The sequence below is a fragment of the Hemiscyllium ocellatum genome, chromosome 23, assembly GCF_020745735.1.
Source record: "Hemiscyllium ocellatum isolate sHemOce1 chromosome 23, sHemOce1.pat.X.cur, whole genome shotgun sequence".
NCBI classification, from domain to species: domain Eukaryota; kingdom Metazoa; phylum Chordata; class Chondrichthyes; order Orectolobiformes; family Hemiscylliidae; genus Hemiscyllium; species Hemiscyllium ocellatum.
This window is the reverse complement of record NC_083423.1, coordinates 58,897,878-58,921,750: the sequence shown is the minus strand read 5'-3', so window position 1 is coordinate 58,921,750 and position 23,873 is coordinate 58,897,878. Positions and strand designations below refer to the sequence as shown.

At 43.7% G+C, this 23,873-nt stretch overlaps 1 protein-coding gene across 2 annotated transcripts in view; it reads right to left on the bottom strand.

Annotated features, from left to right (window-relative positions):
* Nucleotides 1-23,873, bottom strand: part of LOC132826812 (dynein axonemal heavy chain 3-like) — a 323,241-nt gene that overhangs the window by 43,706 nt on the left and 255,662 nt on the right. For both annotated transcript variants that reach the window (XM_060843056.1, XM_060843057.1), the window contains 4 exons: nt 20,332-20,510; nt 19,140-19,398; nt 13,816-13,941; nt 6,075-6,252 (listed from right to left, as the gene is read on the bottom strand). In XM_060843056.1, coding sequence (XP_060699039.1) covers nt 6,075-6,252; nt 13,816-13,941; nt 19,140-19,398; nt 20,332-20,510 — 742 coding nt within the window. The remainder of the gene's footprint in view (nt 1-6,074; nt 6,253-13,815; nt 13,942-19,139; nt 19,399-20,331; nt 20,511-23,873) is intronic.

The following is a 23,873-nucleotide window of genomic DNA, read 5'->3' as shown; positions in this document are numbered from 1 at the left end:
AGGATTCATTTACAAGTGAAGCAATTGAATTTCAAGATATAGAAAAATTCTGACTACGAAAGGGGTAGTAAAGGAGGTTTGGGGGAGCGGGGTCAGTGGAGGGGTGGGGTTGTAGGGAAACAAAGGAAGAAAAAGTGGAAAGAGAAAGGAAAATATAAAAGATTATATTCAAACTTGGAAAAGGAAAAAAGAAAATTGCTAAGAGAAAGTGAAGCCTGGCAATTTGAACTTGATAGAGAAACGTGAACATAGAACAAACAGCAGACTGATGATTTAATACCAGTCATTAATGTGACAAAGAATATTTGACTCATGCCAAAACTCAGAGAGGGATAAGATGAAATATGTTACATATTATTTGAGAAAATTGCTCTGAAAGCTCAGTGTAATAGGATTATCCAAATTTCTTGTATCAAAGTGTTTTGGTAGGAAAAAATATTGGAGATATATTCAACTGTTTCGGATAGACAGTCTGCAGATAGCACAGTTAGAATTGCTGTGGTTGATGCATATGAGCTGGTTCTGGAAGCGTATAAACAAAAATTGTGAAATCTGAGGAGGAGACATGATTTTGAGAGTTCGATTATGTAAATCTATAAAGTTGGAGGTTAATTTATGAAAACTGTAGAGAGGTGCTGATGCGTGGGTCTGAAAGGATTAATAGTGATTTGTTGCCATAAGCACCATCCAATGTAGTGATGTTAGAGGGCTGGTTGGAGTGTGGGAGATACCCTAAGGATTTAAAGGACTCAGGCCTGCGATTCGGCCATCTTAATAGTTGCTGTAATAACGTAACATATCTCTGCATTTCTGCAACTAATTACATGTAACAATCAACTATATCAAGTTTATAACAAGATACTCTTCCATCTAGAGGGCAGCATGTATAATGTTTCCTTGGTTCTCCTGGTAAATAGCTGAAAATGTGTTGCTGGAAAAGCGCAGCAGGTCAGGCAGCATCCAAGGAGCAGGAGAGTCGATGTTTCGGGCATGAGCCCTTCTTCAGGAATCCTGAAGAAGGGCTCATGCCCGAAACGTCGACTCTCCTGCTCCTTGGATGCTGTCTGACCTGCTGCACTTTTCCAGCAACACATTTTCAGCTCTGATCTCCAGCATCTGCAGTCCTTACTTTCTCCTGGTAAATACTTGACATGCTGGAGTTCTGAGTCGAGAGCTTGTTTTGGAAGTCTTGTGTCAGGCATGCGGACAATGTGGGCCTGCCCAACTGACTGTCTGACATGTTGGTCTGAGTGGGGATACTGATATTGGAGTGTCTGTACTGCAGCTGGATTTGAAGCATCGCTGGTGTAGGATCATATGATCAGAAGAGATAGGAACAAGTGTAGCCATTTGGCCCCTTGAGCCTGCTCTAACATTCAATAGGAACATGGTTGATCTGACAGTCCTTACATCCACTTTCCTGCTTTTTCCCTGTAATCCTTGATTCCACTATCAATCAAGAATCTGTGTATCGTATCCTTAAGTATGCACAATGACTCTTGTGCAGCTCTCTGTGGCAAGGTGTTCCAAAGATTCAACCCCCTGAGAGAAGAAGTTCCTCCTCATCTCAGTCTTAAATTCATGTTCCTTTATCTTGAGACTATGCCTTCTGGTCCTAGACTCTCCCATGAGGGGAAACCTTCTCTCAGCATTTACCTGTCAAGCCCATTAAGAATCCGACATATTTCAATGAGATCACCTCTCATTCTTCTGAACTGCAATAAGTAGAATCCCACCCTGTTTACCCTTTGCTCATAAGGCAATACCTCCAAACCAAGGATCATCCTAATTGTGCCTTCTCTGATCTTTCTCCAATGAAATGATATCTTTCCTTTAATAAGGGGACCAAAAGTTCTCATAGTACTCCAGATATAGTCTCACTATCACCTTGTACTGTTGCAGTAAAACTTTCCTGCTCTTATATTCCAACCCCTTAAAATCTGGGTCAACATTCCATGTTGCTCAGAAATGTTCCCTGATGACTGGGCCAACATTCCTGCTGCACCTGTGCTAGCTTTCTGTGCTTTGTGCACAAGACCCTTTGGTTGCAGCTTTGTGCAATTTTTCTCCATTTAAATACTCTGTTCATTGTTCTCTCTTCCAAAAGGAACAACTTCAAACTTTCTCACATTATACTGCATTTGCCAACTTTTGCAAACTTACCCTGCCTACTAATATCTTTCTGTAAACTGTCTCTTTCCTACTCGCAACTTGCCTTTCCATTTATTTTTGTGCTAGAGTACAATTGCTTCCTTTCTCCAAGTCATCTATATACATTGTAAACAGTTGAGGTCCCAACACTGATCCCAGTGGAACCCAACTGGTTCCATGTTGCCAGTCTGATAAAGAACCCCTTACCTCCACTTGCTGTTTCCTGCTCATTAGCCAATTTGCTATATTTGTGCCGATGTACTACCTCCAATATCATGGACTCTTATCTTATGACCTAAGCTTTTGTGGCGTGTCACATTGACAGTTTTCTAAACCACCAGTATTTCTTAGAGCTTCAGGATTTATGGAAGATTACAATCAAGGCATCTACTATCTCTGTAGCTACTTCTTTTTAGACGCTAGGATGCAGGCCATCAGGGGATTTATTTTCATTTAGCTCCATTAGTTTATCTAGTACTACTTCTCTATTTTATTGTGAATATTCCATGCAGTCAGATACAGTACTTAAGACTTGTCTTTTGAATAATCTACACTTTGTTTCTTCTACAGTGACACTACTGCGTAAAAAGGAAGATGAATGTGGTTGAATGGGAGTTCAAATATCTCGGTTCCAGGACGGCTTGCAGAAATTTCCTCAGGTTAGATATTTTCTAATCAACCTGTTCAGGAATTTTATTATGCACATCTGGAACAGGTAGGGTCTCCTGGCTCAGAGGTTGTGACATTACAACTGCACTACAAGACTCCTGAGTTCTATAGGGTAGTGTCCTTTCCCCAACCAGCTTCAGTTGCTTCATAATTTTTCCTCCGTCTATCATAAAGCTCAGAAATGGGATTTTCGCTGATGACTGCCTAATGTTCATTGCTGCCACTTGAGATACTGAGGCAGTCCATGTCCAGTGCAGCAAGACCTGGACAATATTCATGTTTAGGCTGACAACTGCCAAGGAGGATTTGCACCACACAAATGCCAGGCAATGATCATCTCCAACAAGAGAGAATCCAACAACTACCCCCTGATTTTCCTTGGCACTACAACTTCTGAATCCAACATATCAACAACCTTGAAGTTACCATTGATCAGAAACTGAGCTGGACCAACCATACAGATACAGCAACTACAGAGGCAGAGCAAAGGCCTGTAATTCAACAGTCACTAACTCAACCCCTGTCTCCCCAAAGTCTATCCACCAACTTCAAGGCACAAGAGATACACTGGTGTAATGGAATACTCTTCATTTGCTTGGAACAACATTAAAGAATTTTGACACTATCCAGGACAAAGCAGCCTGCTTGATTGGCACCAGCTTCAATATTCACTTCCCCCAACACCAGTGCATTTACTAAATGCACTGCAGTAACTCATTAGGGCTTCTCTGGCAGCACCTTCTGAACCTGTGACATCTATCCCCTAGAAGGACAAGGACAAAAGATATTTTGAACACCAAGGTTCCGCTTCAAGCCATGCACCATCCTGACTTAGAACTGTGTTGCTGGGTCAAAATCCTGAAACTTCCTAACATTACTATGGGTACAGCTATAGCCCAAGTGCTGTAGTAGTTCAAGAAGGGCAGCTTCTCTTGGGCAAAGACAATAAATGATGTGATAGCCATATTCTGTGAACAAATAAAAATGAAAGGCTTTGAGGAAATGAAAATTTTTATCAAACTCTGCGGAGCAGATCTTTTTGACATTTTTCTGCAAAACTAAATATTAAGTGAGTTTCTCATAATATGTTAGATCACAGGTTAAAATAAAATGTTGATTGGGATGTGTGCCCAACCCAAGAAACAAGACCCTCCTACATTACATGGGCTTCATTTAGTGACCAGAAATTCTGATTTGAGTTCTGCCTGGAAGTGAGTGTTTCCACAAGCCTGCCTGTAATTGGCCAAGCAGGAAGAAAAATTGCTGAATTTCAAACAAAAAAATAATCAACTGTTATGGACTAGGCTAGACCACTCAAAACATTCTGGATTAGTGGTGCTGGAAGAGCACAGCAGTTCAGGCAGCATCTAAAGTGCAGCGAAATTGACATTTCGGGCAAAAGCCCTTCATCAGGATAAAGGGCTTTTGCCCGAAACGTCGATTTTGCTGCACTTTGGATGCTGCCTGAACTGCTGTGCTCTTCCAGCATCACTAATCCAGAATCTGGTTTCCAGCATCTGCAGTCATTGTTTTTACCTTACTCAAAACATTCTTAAGCAGGAAGCCCGAGACCTAACTTTGCAATTTGTTTCGGTAAGTGTGCAATGAAAATTACCCGGAGTAAGATAGCTACTAGATTTTAAAACAGGCAAAAGCTTTATTCAAAAAATTACACAATGAAACACAAAGAACAGAATAAAGAACTTCTACAGAACTCAAACTATCCAACTAAACTTAGTTATGCTGTTCCGAATACACACAACAGTCCCAGTAAGCAAACTCCCTTTAAAAACCAGTATAAATGGAACACACGTTTACAGGTTGAAGTTGAAGGCAGAAGGAGAGAGAGTTTTCACACAGCTCCCTGTTGAAGTTCCTAGTTCAAGACTGAACTAGAACTAAAACTGCTCAGCTCAGCTAAAGAGCTGACCACTCTCCTCACTTTATATAGGTCACTTCTAAAGCATGACCACTTTGGCCTGAAGTCTCATATGTTTATATACAAACAAAAAGCCTCTCAAATTTCTTTTCATCTCTGTACCAAACCAGACTGATTGGAGCCTGGCCCGATTTATTGCCCCTCTGAAAAAAATCACGGACAGATTCTCCTTGAGCCAAGGAACAGCTGTTAGAAAAAAAAGGATTAGCTTTGTGACACAACTCTGTGATTTTCTTCTCTTTATTCATTCACAGGACATCACTGGCTTGCCAGCATTTATTGCCCATCCCTAATTGCCCTTGTGAAGGTGATGTTGAGCTACCTTCTTGAACTGCTGCAGTACATGGGCTATAGGTGAATCCACAAAGGAGGGAATTCCAAGATTTTGATTCAGAGACAATGAAGAAATGGCAAGATGTTTTACATTAGTTTATAAAATATTGTGCTTACAGAATATTGGTCCTACCTTCAAAACTGCCTCCAAGTCAAATTTGTCTGCACAGCAAGTTTCCGCTAATTGTGGATCAATATCCAGACTGTTCAAATTAACATACAGTTACCAGCTGCCAGGCATCATTTAAATCACAGGAACTACTTAATTTACACAGCCTGTATATCAATCAAACCAGTAAATAGTTCAGTCAGAGTTCTGAATAAGACTCATATTCAGACACTAACCTGAATAAGAGTCACACTTTAAAACTCAAAGTATTAACTCAATTTCTCTCTCCATAGATGCTGGGTTTTTCCCACACTTCCTGTGTTTTTGATAATTCAGTATAGCTATTCAAAATTATTGTCAGCATTTTCCAGGAAGTAGACTAACTACCCAATTTAAGAATGCTTAATTTTTGTGACAAACCCATTTTAAGTTGAATGAATGAAAAAATAACTCGCCACTCGTGATTCCCTCTGTGCTCTCACCCTTTCCTATCTCTGTAACCTCTTCTCGATCTGAAGCCATCCAAAATTCCTGTTTTCCCTAGTCCTGCTCTCTTGCAAATTCACAATTTTTATCACCCTACATGCTTTCAGCAGCTGATAGATCATGAACTCAGGAACTCCCACTTTAACTTCTCCATCATTTACTCATCTTTTACAATGTTCCTGAAAACTCTGGACTGAGATTTGAGTCATTTTCCCCAACATTCCCTTGTGTAATGTAGATTGCAGTTTGCTTTGTACACACCCCTGTGCAGGCCCTGGGTCACCTTCCTACTTTAAAGGCCCTATGTAAATACAAGATTTTGCTGTTGTTGAGCAAAGTTTTACTGTACTTTCTAAGTAAGACAGTGTCACTGATAATTGGCAATACCTTGTTCCTCAGCGAATCTCATCAGTAAGGCCATGGGATCAGCTCCAGCTGAAAGGACAAAGATGAGTGGAGTGAAATGCCTGGAACCCTTATAACTGTGTTGGAGATCAAAGGTTGGAGGCTCAATGTAAGCTGGACCCATTTTCACTGTGATGAATTGCTGGATGGCGGGAATCATCTGCGGAATAAAAAACTAGCAATCAACAAAAGGTTCAGCAAATTAAACTACACTGGGATAGTACTCCTGTTTTTAACCGAGCACAGATTTAATTATTTTCAATACAGCAAGTGAGAGTTCTGTATTGAGTGGTATGTCTGGTGAATGATTACAGCCCATTATGTCCTTGCTGGCTCTCTGTAGAGCAATGCAAATAATTCCTCTGCTCAATCCTCATTGGCCAGCTGATTTATTGTTTTCAAATGTCCATTTTGAAATCACTTGTTGTTTCAGCTTCCAACTCCTCGTAAGGATCAAGCTGTTACCACTTCCTGTCAGAAACATTCTCCTCAAATCCCTCTTGCATCTCTTCTCGAAGACTTTAAAACTGCACTTCGTTCTTGTACCATCAGCTTTTCCTTGTTTCCCTTGTCCAAAGTGCAGTGATTAGAACTGGATACAGTACTCCAAATAGGGCTTAACCAGAGTTTTATAATGATTTGGCATAACTTTCTTGCTTTTGTACTCAATATCTGTTCTTAGAAAGTCCAAGATGCCATACACCCTTGCTCACTCTCTTGGTTGGATCGCCTTCGAGAATCTGTGCGATGTGAACCTCTCTATCCCTATAGACTTCTTCGTGCTTCCTAAACTTGCTCACACTGTGGCCCTATTTCAGGGATCGAAAATGGTTGTGAGAGAATAGAGGATGTGCAGAGGAAAAGAGGCTTGTGAGAGCTGGTGGAGGGGAGAGGGCCTCTGAGCATAGGCATCAAAGCAGTTATAATTAGTCAGAACTCGACAGCAGCCATTACTGTGTCAGAGCCTGCAATCCCACCATTTCAGCTCACTACCCCAGTGGAGGTCCCATACCACACTTTGGGAAGCCCCACCTGATCCTTTCTAGCAAAATTCATCATTTTACGCATCCTGCATTAAATTCCATTTTTCCATTCTACTCACTACCTGCCTACTCCCTCATTACCTGTTTATTTTCTTCATCTCCTGTCCATTCTCCTCTCTATTTGTCCATTTTCACTACCCTAGAACACTGTGGGAAGCTAGGGAAATGATGGCTGTGCCCCTTGTTGTGATATTTGATAGCCACAGGTAAGGTGCCAGAAGCCTGGAGGTTAGCTAATGTAGCGCTACTATTTACAAAAGGTAGTAAGGAAAAGCCTGACATCCCAGGGTACACAAGGAGGTGGCTCGAGAAATCATGGATGCGTTGGTGATTATTTTCCAGAGTTCGATAGATTTGGGATCAGTTCAATAGACAATAGACAATAGGTGCAGGAATAGGCCATTCAGCCCTTCGAGCCTGCACTGCCATTCAATATGATCATGGCTGATCATTCCTAATCAGTATCCGCTTCCTGCCTTATCTCCATAACCCTTGATTCCACTCTCCTTGAGAGCTCTATCCAACTCTTTCTTAAATGAATCCAGAGACTGGGCCTCCACTGCCCTCTGGGGCAGAGCATTCCACACAGCCACCCATGTAGATAGGATAAATAGACAAGGCCTTTTTTCCCTGGTATAGGGGAATCCAAAACTAGAAGGCATAGATTTAAGATGGAAGGGGAAAGATTTAAAAGGGATCGAAGGAGTAATGTTTTCATGCAGAGGGTACTGCGTGTATGGAATGTACTGCCAGAAGTAGTGGTGGAGGCTGGAATGATTACATTTAAAAGGGTGAAGAAGTTTCTCCTCATCCCTGTCCTAAATGGTCTACCCCGTGTCCACTGTGTCCTCTGGTTTGGCACTCACCCATCAGCGGAAACATGTTTCCTGCCTCCAGAGTGTCCAATCCTTTGATAATCTTACATGTCTCAATCAGCGGATTGGAGGGTGACTAATATTGTACTACTTTTTAAGAAAGGTGGGAGAGAGAAAGCAGGAAATGATAGACCAGTTAGTCTGACGTCAGTGGTGGGAAAGATGCTGGAGTCTATTATAAAGGATGAAATTACAACACTTCTGGATAGTAACAGGATAGGTCAGAGTCAGCATGGATTTATGAAGGGGAAATCATGCTTGACTAATTTTCTGGAATTTTTTGAGGATTTAACTCAAAAGATGGACGAGGGAGATCCAGTAAATGTAGTGTACCTGGACGTTCAGAAAGCTTTTGATAAAGTCCCACATAGGAGGTTAGTGAGCAAAATTAGGGCGCATGGTACTGGGGGCAAAGTACTAACTTAGATTGAAAGTTGGTTGGCTGATAGGAAACAAAGAGTAGTGATAAACGGTTCCATTTCGGAATGGCAGGCAGTGACCAGTGGGGTACCGTAGGGATCAGTGCTGGGACTGCAGCTTTTTACAATACATGTTAATGATATAGAAGATGGCATGAGTAATAACATTAGCAAATTTGCTGATGCTAAGCTGGATGGCAGGGTGAAATGTGAGGAGGATGTTTGGAGATTACAGGGTGACCTGGACAAGTTAGGTGAGTGGTCAGATGCATGGCAGATGCAGTTTAATGTGGATAAATAAATGGTTATCCACTTTGGTGGCAAGAACAGGAAGGCAGATTATGGAATCAATTTAGGTAAAGTACAAAGAGATCTGGGTGTTCGTGTACACCAGTCAATGAAAGAAAGCATGCAGGTACAGCAGGTAGTGAAAAAGGCTAATAGCATGCTGGCCTTCATAACAAGAGGAATTGAGTATAGAAGCAAAGAGGTGCTTCTGCAGCTGTACAAGGCCCTGGTGAGACCACACCTGGAGTACTGTGTGCAGTTCTGGTCTCCAAATTTGTGGAAAGACATTCTGGCTATTGAGGGAGTGCAGCGTAGGTTCACAAGGTCAATTCTTGGAATGGCGAGACTACCTTACACTGAAAGACTGGAGCGACTGGACTTGTATACCCTTGAGTTTAGAAAACTGAGAAGAGATCTGATTGAGACTTATAAGATTATTAAAGGATTGGACACTCTGGAGGCAGGAAACATGTTTCCGCTGATAGGTGAGTGCAGAACCAGAGAACAGATTAAAAATACGAGGTAGACCATTTAGGTCAGAGATGAGGGGAAACCTCTTCGCCCAGAGAGTGGTGGCTGTGTGGAATGCTCTGCCCCAGTCTCTGGATTCATTTAAGAAAGAGTTGGATAGAGCTCTCAAGGATAGTGGAATCAAGGGTTATGGAGATAAGGCAGGAACAGGATACTGATTAAGGATGATCAGCCATGGTCATATTGAATGGTGGTGCAGGCTCGAAGGATAGAATGGCCTATGAGGGGCATGAATAGGATAAATAGACAAGGTCCTTTTTTTCCTGGTATGGGGAATCCAAAACTAGAAGGCTTAGATTTAAGATGAAAGGGGAAAGATTTAAAAGGGATCGAAGGAGTAATGTTTTCATGCAGAGGGTACTGCGTGTATGGAATGTACTGCCAGAAGAAGTGGTGGAGGTTGGAATGATTACATTTAAAAGGCATCTGGATGGGTACATGAATAGGAAGGGTTTAGAGAGATATGAACCAAATGCTGGCAAATGGGATTAGATTAGTTTAGGATATCCAGTTGGCATGGATAAGTTGGACCGATAGGTCTGTTTCTGTACTATATATCTCTATGGCTCTCTCTATGTACAAAATTATGAGATGCATATACAGAGTAGAGTCTGAGGATATTTTCCCCATGGCAGATGTATTTAAATCTAGAGGGAATAAGTATAAGGTGAGGAGTAAGTGGTTTCGAGGGGATCTGAGAAAAAATATATTCACCCAAAGATTGGTAGAATTTTGGAACACACTGCCTGACAGTGATCAAGGCAGGTATCCTTGAATCAGAGAGAAAGCATTTGGATGAACATTTAAAATACCAAGACATAGAAAGCTATGGAGCAAGCGCAGGTTAATTGGGATTAGTATAGTTTGGTGTTTATAGGCTGGCATAGATATGATAGGTTGGATGACCTGTTTCTATGCTATATGTCTCAATCACTTTTCTCCTAGCTGTCTATCTCGTCCCTTAAATCTATGCTCCCTTGTTATTGACCCCTCTAATGAGGAAAGCAGTGCCATCCTATCCACCCTATCAATGCCTCTCATGATTTTATACACCTCTTTCATATTCTAACTCAACCTTTGCTGCTCCAAGGATAACACCCAGCCTATCCAATCCTTCCTCATAGCTCAGACCCTCCAGCTAAAGCAGCATCCTGATAAATCTTCTCTGCACCCTCTCTAGGGAAACCACATCCTTCTTATAATATGGCCACCAGAATTTCACATAGAACTCTAGTTGTGGCTTAGTTAGCATTTTATACAGTTCCAACATAGCGTTTTTACTCTTGCATTCAATTTCCTCAGTAAACCACAGCTCCTGCGCTTGACCACTTCCTCCCTGCCTGACAGGTACATACTTTTAAGGACACGCAGTAGCTCTCCCTTGAATAAGCTCCACATTTCAATTGTGCCCATGCCGTGCAGGATACTATGCATCCTTAATCTTACCTAATCACATCACAATGACCTTTCCCTTAGTTATAACTCTTGTCCTGCAGTATATAACGGATAGCCATTTCCATCACTAAAGTAAACATAACTGAATTGTGCTCACCATCCAAATTTAATACCTGGCTGGATTCATTACCCAGTACCCAGTACCAAGTCTAATTTGGCCTCGCCCCTTGTTAGCCTGTGTCAGGAAACTCTCTTGTACACATTGGACAAAAACTGACCCATCTAAAGTACTTGAACTAAAGTATTCCCAGTCAATATTTGGAAAGTTAAAGTCCCCCATAACAACTACCCTGTTACTCTTGTTCCTAACAAGGATCATCTTTGCTATCCTACACATCTCTGGAACTATTTGAGGGCCTTTAGAAATGTCCCAACAGTGTGACCTCTCTTTTCCTGTTTCTAATCCCCGCCCATACTACCTCAGTAGAGGAGTCCTCAAACGTCCTTTCTCAACTGTAATACTGTCCTTGACTAACAGTGCCACATCAACCCCTCTTTTACATTTTCTCTGTTCTTACTGAAACATCTAAATCCTGGAACCTGCAATAACCATTCCTGTCCCTGCTCTATCCATGTCTCTGGAATGGCCACAATATCGAAATCCCAGGTACCAATCCATGCTGCATGTACACCCACCTTATTCTGGATGGTCCTGGCATTGAAGTAGACACACTTCAAACTAACTTCTTGCCTGCCAGTGCTTTTTTTGCAATCTTGAAATCTTAGTTCTGACTTCACTACTCTCATCCACTCGTATACTTGAGCTACAAATTCGGTTCCGAACCCCAGGGCTGAATTAGTTTAAAGCTTTGTTACCATAAAGTATAATGCGATACTGCAAAGGCTGTGGGCTCTGACAACATTCTGGCAATAGTACTGAAGATTTGTGCTCTATAACGTGCTGCACCCCAAGCCAAGCTGTTCCTGTACAGTTACAACACTGACATCAATGTGACAATGCGGTAAATTGCCCAGGTATGTCCCATACACAAAAATCCAACCCAGCCAGTTACTGTCTCGATCATCAGTAAAGTGATGGAAGGTATCATTAACAGTGCTGTCGAGCAGCACCTGCTCACCAATAACCTGCTCAGTGATGCCCAGTTTGGGGTCTACCAAAACTACTCAGTTCCTTACCTCATTACAGCCTTCGTTCGAATATGGACAAAACAGACGAATTCCAGAGGTGAGGTGGGAGTGACAGCCCCTGACATCAAGGCTGCATTCGACCAAATGTGGCATCAAGGAGCCCTAGCAAAACTGGAATCAATGGGTGTCAGCGGGCAAACCCTCTGGTGGTTGGAACAAAGGAAGGTGGTTGTGGTTGTTGGAAATGTGTCATCTCAGCCCCAGGACATCCCTGCATACATTCCTCAGGATAGTCTCCTAGGCCCAACCATCTTCAGCTGCTTCATCAATAAGCTTCCCTCCATAAGTTCAGAAGTGGGGGATGTACGCTGATGATTGCACAATGTTCAGCACCATTCATGATTCCTCAGATGCGGAAGCAGTCCATGTTGAAATGCAGCAAGACCTAGACAATATCCAGGCTTGCGCTGACACATGGGAAGTAACATTCACACCACTCAAATGCCAGACAATTAACATCTCTAACAAGAGACAATCACCCCTTTACATTCAATTGCACCACCCTCACAGAATCTCCCACTATCAACATCCTGGGGGTTACCATTGATCAGAAACTGAACTGATGTAGTTATATAAATATTGTGGCGGCAAGAACAGGTTAGATGATAAGATGTCTATGCCAAATAACTCACCTTCTGTCCCCAAAGCCTGTCCACCATCTAGACGAAACAAGACAGGAGAGTGATGGAATACACCCCATTTGGCTGAATGAGTGTAGCTTCAACAACACTCAAATTGTTTGTCATCATCCAGGACAAAAAAGCCCACTTGACACCACATCCACAAACATTCGCTCCATCCACCCCCAAACTCAGGAGCAGCTGTGTTTTCCTATCTACAAGAGGCATTACAGCAACTTGTTAACTCTCCTTCAACAGCACCTTCCAAACTCACAACTACCACTTAAAGGACAGGGCAACAGATACATGGGAACACCACCACCTGCGAGCTCCCCTCCAAGCGGCTCACATCCTGACTTGGAAATATGTCGCCATTCCTTCCCTGTTGCTGGGTCAAAAGCCTGCAATTCCCTACCTGAGGGCGTTGTGGGTTAACCTTTTTTTAAAGATTAGATTACTTACAGTGTGGAAACAGGCCCATCGGCCCAACAAGACCACACTGACCTGCCAAAGCGCAACCCACCCATACCCCTATCTTTACCCCTTCACCTAACACTACGGGCAATTTAGCATGGCCAATTCACCTAAAGTGCACATTTTTGGACTGTGGGAGGAAACCGGAGCACCCGGAGGGTGCCCACACAGACACAGGGAGAATGTGAAAACTCCACACAGTCAGTCGCTTGAGTTGGGAATTGAACCCAGGTCTCTGGTGCTGTGAGGCAGCAGTGCTAACCACTGTGCCACCCACTAAGTCCACATGCTGCAGTCCACCTTCAGCATGTGGACTGCAGCAGTTCAAGAAAGCAGCTCACCACTACCTTTTCCTGGATAATTAGAGAATTGGCATGGGCAATAAATGTTGCCTCACCGGTGATGACCTCATCCCACAAACAAATGGAACATACATGACATATATAAATAATAGAGTAGGCAAAAGTGAGGACTGCAGATGCTGGAAACCAGAGTTTAGATCAGAGTGGTGCTGGAAAAGCACAGCAGGTCAGACAGCATCTGAGGAGCAGGAAAATCGACGTTTCGGGCAAAAGCCCTTCATCAGGAAGCCATTCTTGATGAAGGGCTTTTGCCAGAAACATCGATTTTCCTGCTCCTCAGATGCTGCCTGACCTGCTGTGCTTTTGCAGCACCACTCTGATCTAAACATTTATAAATAATAGCACATTCCCATTCTTGTCCAGTACATTCTTGTGTATAGATGTGATAGATGAACATTTCACAGTGGTCTAATTCAACATAAGTGCTAGACTACAATGATAGCAGTGAATGTAAAACCAGGGAAAGTGATAAGTTTCTCAAATCTACACAAACTCACGAGTACAAACCTTGTCCAGCCTGATACAGCGTAGCAACAGTAGTGACTGGAAAGTGCTCAGACTGACGTTCCAGGGGGTGGGTAAAGGCATTTTCTCAGGCTGTGAGGAATCATAGATTTTCTTCCATTCAGGGAGCTGAGGACATTAAACATAGATCAGTTAGCAAGCACTGATTCAGAGCCCATTCGTATTACCAGTCAGCAAATGTCAGTGTCTTGCTTGGGAAACGGTTCTGGATATTGGTTAGCAGATGGGGAATTGTGATTGGGTGGTGTTGACAGAAAAATTGGAACCAGAGTTATACTTCCAGATGTGTTACTATCTTGTCAGTGAAAACTTTATTGTCATAAAATACAGTGCTGTGTGGTACTGGGATACTGTTTAAATTAGAAAAGTTCAGGTTATGACGAGCATTCGATTTCCCCAGGTCCATTTGCTCTCCCCTTCCCTGTCTCCAGGTTGAGTGATCCACCAGAGTCTTAAATGAACCACCCCTTCCACTATATTGGTGGAGGGTATGTGTATTACCCACTGAACGTAATGAATGGAGAGTCATCAGCTCCCGGACATAGACATGTGGGCATGGGGCAGGGAACTGGGTGACAGTCCTTATAATACAGACCACACACAGCCCTCACAAGACCAAGAAAGCAAGCGTTCCAGGGCGTAGGCGAATTTTTCCAGCAGCTCTTCTTCACTCTGTGCTGGAAACCCATCAGGAGGCTCACCAAATGTGGGACTGATTTACTGACATGGAATTGTTTACTTGAAAGGAACCAGAAATGGATGCACAGAAGGTTGAGAAGGAGGATTCTATAACTGCGAGGTTACACACGCTCTGCTGGGACTCTGCTGTCTTGAAAAGAGAAGGCTGACGGGTGACCTACTAAGCAGTCTAAAATGATGAAAGGTTGTGATGGAGTGAATGCAGAAGAACATTTCAACGTGCGGGGAACAGCACTAGAGTCTGTAAGCAATCCATTTGAGAATTCAAAAAGAATTGCTTTCCCCACAGACTGGTGAGAATGTGGAACTCAGGACCACAGGAAGCGGTCAGGATGAATAATAAAGATGTATTTAAAGGATGTTAGTCTCATGTTTGGGAGACTAAGAGATGGATGGTGATGAAGTTGTAATGGTAGATTGAGATGAGGAAGTATAGAAGGATAGGAGGAGGTACAACTGGGGTATAAAACTGGATGGGCTGAAAATGTGTTGCTGGTTAAAGCACAGCAGGTCAGGCAGCATCCAAGGAACAGGAAATTCGACGTTTCGGGCCAGAGCCCTTCATCAGGAATGAGGAGAATGTGCCAGGCAGGCTAAGATAAAAGGTAGGGAGGAGGGACTTGGGGGAGGGGCGATGGAGATGTGATAGGTGGAAGGAGGTCAAGGTGAGGGTGATAGGCCGAAGTGGGGTGGGGGCGGAGAGGTCAGGAAGAAGATTGCAGGTTAGGAGGGCAGTGCTGAGTTGAGGGAACCGACTGAGACAAGGTGGGGGGAGGGGAAATGAGGAAACTGGAGAAATCTGAGTTCATTCCTTGTGGTGGGAGGGTTCCCAGGCGGAAGATGAGGCGCTCCTCCTCCAGCCGTCGTGTTGTTATGTTCTGCCGATGGAGGAGTCCAAGGACCTGCATGTCTTCGGTGGAGTGGGAGGGAGAGTTAAAGTGTTGACCTCGGTGGAATGGCATAACAACATGACGGTTGGAGGAAGAGCGCCTCATCTTCCGCCTGGGAACCCTCCCACCACAAGGAATGAACTCAGATTTCTCCAGTTTCCTCATTTCCCCTCCCCCCACCTTGTCTCAGTCGGTTCCCTCAACTCAGCACCGCCCTCCTAACCTGCAATCCTCTTCCTGACCTCTCCGCCCCCACCCCACTCCAACCTATCACCCTCACCTTGACCTCCTTCCACCTATCACATCTCCATCGCCCCTCCCCCAAGTCCCTCATCCCTACCTTTTATCTTAGCCTGCCTGGCACATTCTCCTCATTCCTGATGAAGGGCTCTGGCCCGAAACGTCGAATTTCCTGTTCCTTGGATGCTGCCTAACCTGCTGTGCTTTAACCAGCAACACATTTTCAGCTCTGACCTCCAGCATCTGCAGACCTCACTTTTTACTATAAAACTGGATGAAGTTATTTCTATGTCATTATTCAGTATAAATATGTATTTCAGCACATTGTCACAAGAAGGCTGTCCCCACATTGGACCAGTTGTGTGTTACATTCTCTTTGCTTTTCTTTTAGGCAATCCTTTGGGAATGAGGATAACTTGCTTGCACTCTGGTTTGATGGATTCTGAGATAGCTATTGACTTCACTGCATAATCTGCAGACTCTGCTACGTTTGGCAGTGCTCAGAGTTGGAAAGATGAGTTGTTGGGAGGTTTGTCTGCACTATCTACCTTGACTTCACGTGTTCTTGATATGTCTGCTGCCTTCCAAATGACCACCTCTTTATTTTGGGTGAACTCAGCCAGGGACTTGTGAGTGAGTAGGCATGTTTTCATATCTTTAGGGATACCTTAAGGACCTCCCTTTGACTGTTTTCACCGTACTCCCAAAGTCTCCTAGGAGACAGTGAGGACCGCAGATGCTGGAGACCAGAGCCGAAAATGCGCTGCTGGAAAAGCGCAGCAGGCCAGGCAGCATCCAAGGAGCAGGAGAATCGACGCCTCGGGCACGAGCCCTTCTTCAGGAATGCGCCTGCTGCACTTTTCCAGCAGCACATTTTTGGCTCCCAATGTCTCCTGCCATGACAGAGTTACAAGGTGGGCAGTTACTGCTGGAGTCCAGTATCAAGCAGATGATCGACATGTCTCAACCAATAAAGTTGGTTTTCAGTGGTTAGTGACTCAGTGCTGAACACATCAGCTTAGGAAAAGTTTTTGCCAAGTTATTGTATAACTGAATTGTGGATTAGCCATTTTATTTATCTAGCTTTTATGTCTTCATCAATAAAAACGCTGGTGTATTGTTGCATTTTTTGTTGTACTGAGTGTTTTAGATTAGATTAGACTTACAGTGTGGAAACAGGCCCTTCGGCCCAACAAGTCCACACCGACCCGCCGAAGCGCAACCCACCCATACCCCTACATTTATCCCTTACCTAACACTACGGGCAATTTAGCTTGGCCAATTTACCTGACCCGCACATCTTTGGACTGTGGGAGGAAACCGGAGCACCCGGAGGAAACCCACGCAGACACGGGGAGAACGTGCAAACTCCACACAGTCAGTCGCCTGAGTCGGGAATTGAACCCGGGTCTACAGGCGCTGTGAGGCAGCAGTGCTAACCACTGTGCCACCGTGCCGCCAAGCACCGTTATTGTTCTGTTTTAATGAAACATTTTAACTTCAAACTGTTATAGTGAACACTTAGGCTTAAAATGCTAACATTACGCTGATGTTATAGATTCTAACTGAACTAATAATTCTTCACTTTGGTGATAGGTAGCAATATCTATTCATTACTCTTAACATGTTGCTTGCCAGTTAGAATAAGCCAAAAGCAAAGCAACCCAAGCCTATACCAAACAAATCCCGGGGGTGTTGAATGGAAATCCTGCATGTTAACAGCTTCCTCTAACAATGTGGTGACCAGCTCTGACCAGCAGGTGCTGCTATGGACTGCATTTTTATGGTACCTCTCCCAACTCAGCCACGATTTGGAGATGCTGGTGTTGGACTGGGGTGTACAAAATTAAAAATCACACAACACCAGGTTATAGTCCAACAGTTTTAATTGGAAGCACTAGCTTTCGGAGCGCTCCTTCATCAGGTGGTTGTGGAGTACGCAATTGTAAGACACAAAATGTATAGCAAAAGTTCAGTTAACCTGAGAACGTAACTTTTTAAAAAACGTTTTGTGATTTACAAAGAATGGTCATTCTAACAGATGAGAGACTTAACAATCAAAGTATTTTTCAATGTATAATTTCAGTTACATCACATTGTAAACTTTTGCTATAAATTCTGTGTCTTACAATTGTGTCCTCCATAACCACCTGATGAAGGAGCAGCACTCTGAAAGCTAGTGTTTCCAATTAAACCTGTTGGACTATAACCTGGTGTTCTGTCATTTTTAACTTTGTACAACTCAGCCATCACCTAGAGAGGAAAGTCACAGGCTCGGGATCTCCCAAAGTACGTCCCAGATACTGGCTTAGTTCTGAAGTGTAGTCACTGTTCTGGTATAATGTGAATTTGCTGTAATGCGGTCGATTAATTGGGGACACTGTTGCTTCAGCATGAATGTGTATCTCCTACTAATTACAGTCAGTTCTTTGATAACGTGATAGTTGTGTTCTTGTGCAAGAAAAAAAAATCACACTTTGAAAACAATGCTTTAAGTGTTCATGTTGTGACCATATTACAGCCAATGTTACGCGATCACAGCGCTAACACCTTAAGCACTGTTTCCAAAGTGTGATTTTTCTGCACAATAATGCAACTATCATGTTATAGAAGAACTGACTGTAATTAGGAGATAATATACCACTGTAGAATATCAACAGGGGAAAAAAAACACTGTTCTTAGATACCAAGAAGATAAATTGCATTTTAGCATTAAATATAACTGCACTGCGTCAGACAGAATGTCTATGACCTTAAGGAGCTTTACAGATCCACCTGCTCTGCCCAAAAGCTGGAATAGAACTCTTTGTCTCACACAGTCATTTGTAGAATAGGAGAACATTAACCCCTTCAGAGCCCTCTGGACTCAATATTGCGTTCAATAATTTTAGGGTCTGAACTCCCCTATGTCCTGTCCCCCTATCACACACACCAAGTCTTGTTATCACACAGTCATTACCTATTGTTAACCACTAACAATCTCCATTAACAGCTATTCACCCTCCCAGCCAGATCATTATTAACTCCTTTCTTCTTGGGCTCTATCCCCACCAATTGTTTATTCCTTACCCTGTCCCCCCACCCTATCATCAGCATATAAACCAACATTTTCCTAGCTACCATCAGTTCTGAGGAAGAGTCACTAGACTCTAAACATTAACTTTGATTTCTCTTCACAGATGCTGCCAGACCTGCTAAGCTTTTCAAGCAAACCTCTGGTTTTTGTTTCTGATTTGCAGCATATGCAGTTCTTTCGGTTTCAATGTAGCCCTGGAGTTGTTTGTATGAACAGTCCTTTCAATCCAAACAATAACTCCCTCATATTCCAAACATAAAATGTGCTGGAGAAACTCAGCAGGCCTGACAGCATCTGAGGAGAGAGAAACAAGAGTTAGTGTTTCAAGTTTGATGTGACTCTTCTTCACGTTGCTTTATATTCATGGCAGGCTCTGTATACTTACATGTTCTAACACTCACCTTTGAGCAGAAGTGGTCCTTTAAATCAGCGAAGGCAGGAAGTGTAGAGAGGCGAACAATTTCCCCCCAGGATTTGTTCTTCAGCCAGCTGGGGGCAGGATTAGGAAATGGGATCTCTAGTGCCACCCCTCCCGTCAGGAGAAAGCACCACTCATCATCATTCACCAGATTCAGACTCCTCTGAATGCCAATACACAGCAGGAATGAAAACAGCATCTTGTCTCGCTCAAACAGAGAACGGCAGACATTCTGGTAGATACTGGAAAAGGAAAGATAGACTGTTCTTACTCAGCTACATTAGGTGGATCTTTAAATTTTATAAAGCCCATTTTTGGACTGTAAGGAGTATAAAAACTGACAGTCATGCTCATTCCAAACTCCCCCAGAAGAAGTTGGTCGTCTTTGTTTGATTTCAGGAGCAGTTAAGGGTTAACCCCATCAGTAGTGGGGCTGCTCCAGAATCCTTCCCACAGCACATGGTCAAGCAGCTGTTTGGGAGTTCGCAAATAGTGTTTTTTTAATCACCAATCGCTCAACCTGACCATTCTCTCTTCCTCTAAGTGTTAAAATTGCGGGCTTTACCCTGAACAATTCCAGTAACTCAACTGGTTCTGCTAAGGAGCTTGTAGCCTGATCAAATTCCTGATTGTAATTTCTAAACCAGCAGCTGCCATGTTAAATCAGCAGACTGGATCCACTCTACCCTTGTCCAAACTTAAACCTCCTGTCCTATCAACCAGCCATGGCTGGAGAATATCCCAGACTGGGAGAGGATCCCAGATGGGGGGGGGGGAGATTCCTGGGCTGGGCGAGGATCCTGGACTGTGGCAGGTTCCTTGGCTGGGAGAGGATCCTGGATGGGAAAGAATCCAGGATTAGAGAGTATTGCAAGCTGGGAGAGGATCACAGATTGGAGAGAATCCTGGGCTGAGAGAGGATCCCAGGTTGGGAGAAGACCGTTTGCTGGGAGAGGATCCTGGTTGGGGAAGGATCCAAGGGAAGGGGATCCTAGCTAGGAATCTGGATGGTAATTTCTTATTCCCTGACCCAGGGCTAGAGAGACTGAAGACAGCCTTCCCATTCCTGCAGGTCGGGTACTGATACTATCCAGTGCTAACCTCTCACTGCAATGTAGCACAATCTCTCCACTGGCTCCACAAACAGAACTCCAATGCCAAGCTCCAATAATTACCTATAAGTGAAGTGCTCATTCAGATTGTGTATCCGTTCATGGAGCACTTTAGAGGGAATGCTTTTGTCAATCGAGTTCATGTAGAGATTGAGAAACCAGACAAGGGAATATTGGTACATGGGATCAATGTAAATCAAATTAGAAATGACAAAAAACAGCACACTGGAGTGGGTTGCTACCTGTAAGAGAACACAAAGATAACAGTTTTAAAATTTGGGTATGGGGTGTGGTGTGGCTCTGAAACATTCATTCTGTCCATTATGTTAATAGCTACAATGTGACTTGCTGTAAGATGCTTCTTATATACTCAGTTTTTCAATTAATCATTTAACAGTGTAAACTCTTCCAAATGACGGGCAGGAGGTGAGTTGTCACCAATATTTCAATGCATGAGTGAGAATATGTCAGCACAATTCATCATCACACCCAAAATCCACCATTTTATTCACTGAGCAAAGTGATCCAGGCAACTGGGGCAGGGAGTGTTGTGGGGGTGAGAGTGGTCAAGGAGGAATAGTCAGTGTTAGGAGTGGGGGTTAGTTGGTGGTATGAGAAACGGGGCAAAAGGTGAGGACTGCAGATTAGAGTGGTGCTGGAAAAATACAGCAGGTTTAAACTAACTCCGCCGGGGCATGGGAACCTGGACTGTAGCTTTAGGGTACAGGACCCTGAGTGTAGGGAGGTTATGAATAATGCAGCGATCTCGAAGGAGGGTGCCTGTAAACAGAAGGGTGGATTGAAGTGTGTATACTTCAATGCCAGAAGTATAAGAAATAAGGTAGGTGAACTTGCAGCGTGGGTTGGTACCTGGGACTTCGATGTTGTGGCCATTACAGAGACGTGGGTAGAACAGGGACAAGAATGGCTGTTGCAGGTTCCAGGGTTTAAATGTTTTAGTAGGATCAGACATGGGGGTAAAAAAGGGGGAGGTGTGGCATTACTTGTCAAAGATGAGAGTATTACAGCAGTGGAATGGACGATGGAAGAGGACTTGCCATCTGAGGTAGTTTGGGCTGAGGTTAGAAATAGGAAAGGTGAGGTCACCCTGTTAGGTGTTTTCTACAGGCCTCCTAATAGTCCTAGAGAAGTAGAGGATAATATTGCGAGGATGATTCAGGAAAAGAGTGAAGGTAGCAGGGTGGTTGTTATGGGGGACTTTAACTTCCCAGATATTGACTGGGAGAGCTTTGGCTCGAGTTCATTAGATGGGTCGGTGTTTGTCCAATGTGTGCAGGAGGGTTTCCTGACACAATATGTAGACAGGCCAACAAGAGGTGAGGCTATACTGGATTTGGTTCTAGGTAATGAACCAGGCCAGGTGTTAGACTTGGAGGTAGGTGAGCACTTCGGGGACAGTGACCACAACTCGGTGACTTTTACTTTAGTGATGGAGAGGGATAAGTGTGCACTGCAGGGCAAGAGCTATAGCTGGGGGCAGGGAAATTATGATGCAGTGAGGCATGACTTAGGATGTGTGGATTGGAAAAACAGGCTTCAAGAGAAGAACACTAATGAGATGTGGGGATTGTTCAAGGAGCAGCTACTACGTGTCCTCGATAAGTATGTACCAGTCAGGCATGGTGTAAAGGGCCTTGTGAGGCAGCCGTGGTTTAGTAAGGAATTGGAATCCCTTGTGAAAGGGAAGAAGGCGGCATATGTAAAGATGAGGCGTGAAGGTTCAGTTGGGGCGATAGAGAGTTATAAGGTAGCCAGGAAGGATCTAAAGAGAGAGCTAAGAGAAGCGAGAAGGGGACATGAAAAGTCTTTAGCTGGTAGGATTAGGGAAAACCCAAAGGCTTTCTATAGGTATGTCAGGAATAAAAGGATGACTAGGGTAGATATCGGTCCAGTCAAGGATAGTAGTGGGAAGTTGTGTGTGGAGGCGGAGGAGATTGGAGAGACACTAAATCAATACTTTTCATCAGTATTCACTCAGGAACAGGACACTGTTGCTGATGTGAATATGGAGTCACAAATGATTAGAATGGATGGCCTGGAAATATGCAGGGAAGAGGTTCTGGGAATATTGGAGAGGATGAAAATAGATAAGTCTCCTGGGCCTGATGGCATTTACCCTAGGATCCTATGGGAAGCTAGGGAGGAGATAGCAGAGCCATTGGCCTGGATTTGTATGTCGTCATTGTCAACGGGAATAGTACCAGAGGACTGGAGGATAGCGAATGTGGTCCCTTGTTCAAGAAAGGGAGTAGGGATAGCCCTAGTAACTATAGGCCAGTGAGTCTGACTTCAGTGGTGGGAAAAGTCTTAGAGAGAATGGTAAGGGATAAGATTTATGAACATCTGGATAGGAATAACGTGATCAAGGATAGCCAGCATGGTTTTGTGAAGGGCAGGTCGTGCCTCACAAACCTTATTGAGTTCTTTGAGAAGGTGACTAAGGAAGTGGACGAGGGTAAAGCAGTAGATGTTGTGTATATGGATTTTAGTAAGGCGTTCGATAAGGTTCCCCATGGTAGGCTAATGCTAAAACTACGGAGGTATGGCATTGAGGATACATTAGAGGTTTGGATTAGGAATTGGCTGGCTGGAAGGAGACAGAGGGTAGTAGTTGATGGACTATGTTCATCTTGGAGTACAGTTACTAGCGGTGTACCACAAGGATCTGTTTTGGGACCATTGCTTTTTGTTATCTTTATAAATGATCTAGAGGAAGGGCTTGAAAGCTGGGTAAGCAAGTTTGCGGATGACACAAAAGTCGGTGGAGTTGTGGATAGTGAGGAAGGAAGTGGTAGGTTACAGCGGGATATAGATAAGTTGCAGAGCTGGGCAGAAATGTGGCAAATGGAATTCAATGTAGCTAAGTGCGAAGTCATTCACTTTGGTAGGAGTAACAAGAAGATGGATTACTGGGCTAATGGTAGGCTACTTGGTAGTGTGGATGAGCAGAGGGATCTTGGTGTCCATGTACACAGATCTCTGAAAGTTGCCACCCAGGTAAATAGTGCTGTGAGGAAAGCATATGGTGTACTGGGCTTTATTGGTAGAGGAATTGAGTTCCGGAGTCCTGAGGTCATGTTGCAACTGTATAAGACTCTGGTGCGGCCTCATCTGGAGTATTGTGTGCAGTTTTGGTCGCCATACTATAGGAAGGATGTGGAGGCATTGGAACGAGTGCAGAGGAGGTTTACCAGGATGTTGCCTGGAATGGTAGGAAAATCTTATGAGGAAAGGCTGAGGCACTTGGGGCTGTTCTCATTGGAGAAGAGAAGGTTTAGGGGAGATTTGATAGAGGTGTATAAGATGATTAGGGGTTTAGATAGGGTCGACACTGAGAACCTTTTACCGCTAATGGAGTCAGGTATTACTAGGGGACACAGCTTTAAATTAAGGGGTGGTAGGTATAGGACAGATGTTAGGGGTAGATTCTTTACACAGCGGGTTGTGAGTTCATGGAATGCCCTGCCAGTAGCAGTGGTGAACTCTCCTTCTTTATGGTCATTTAAGCGGGCATTGGATAGGCATTTGGAAGTTATTGGGCTAGTGTAGGTTAGGTAGGATTCGGTCGGCGCAACATCGAGGGC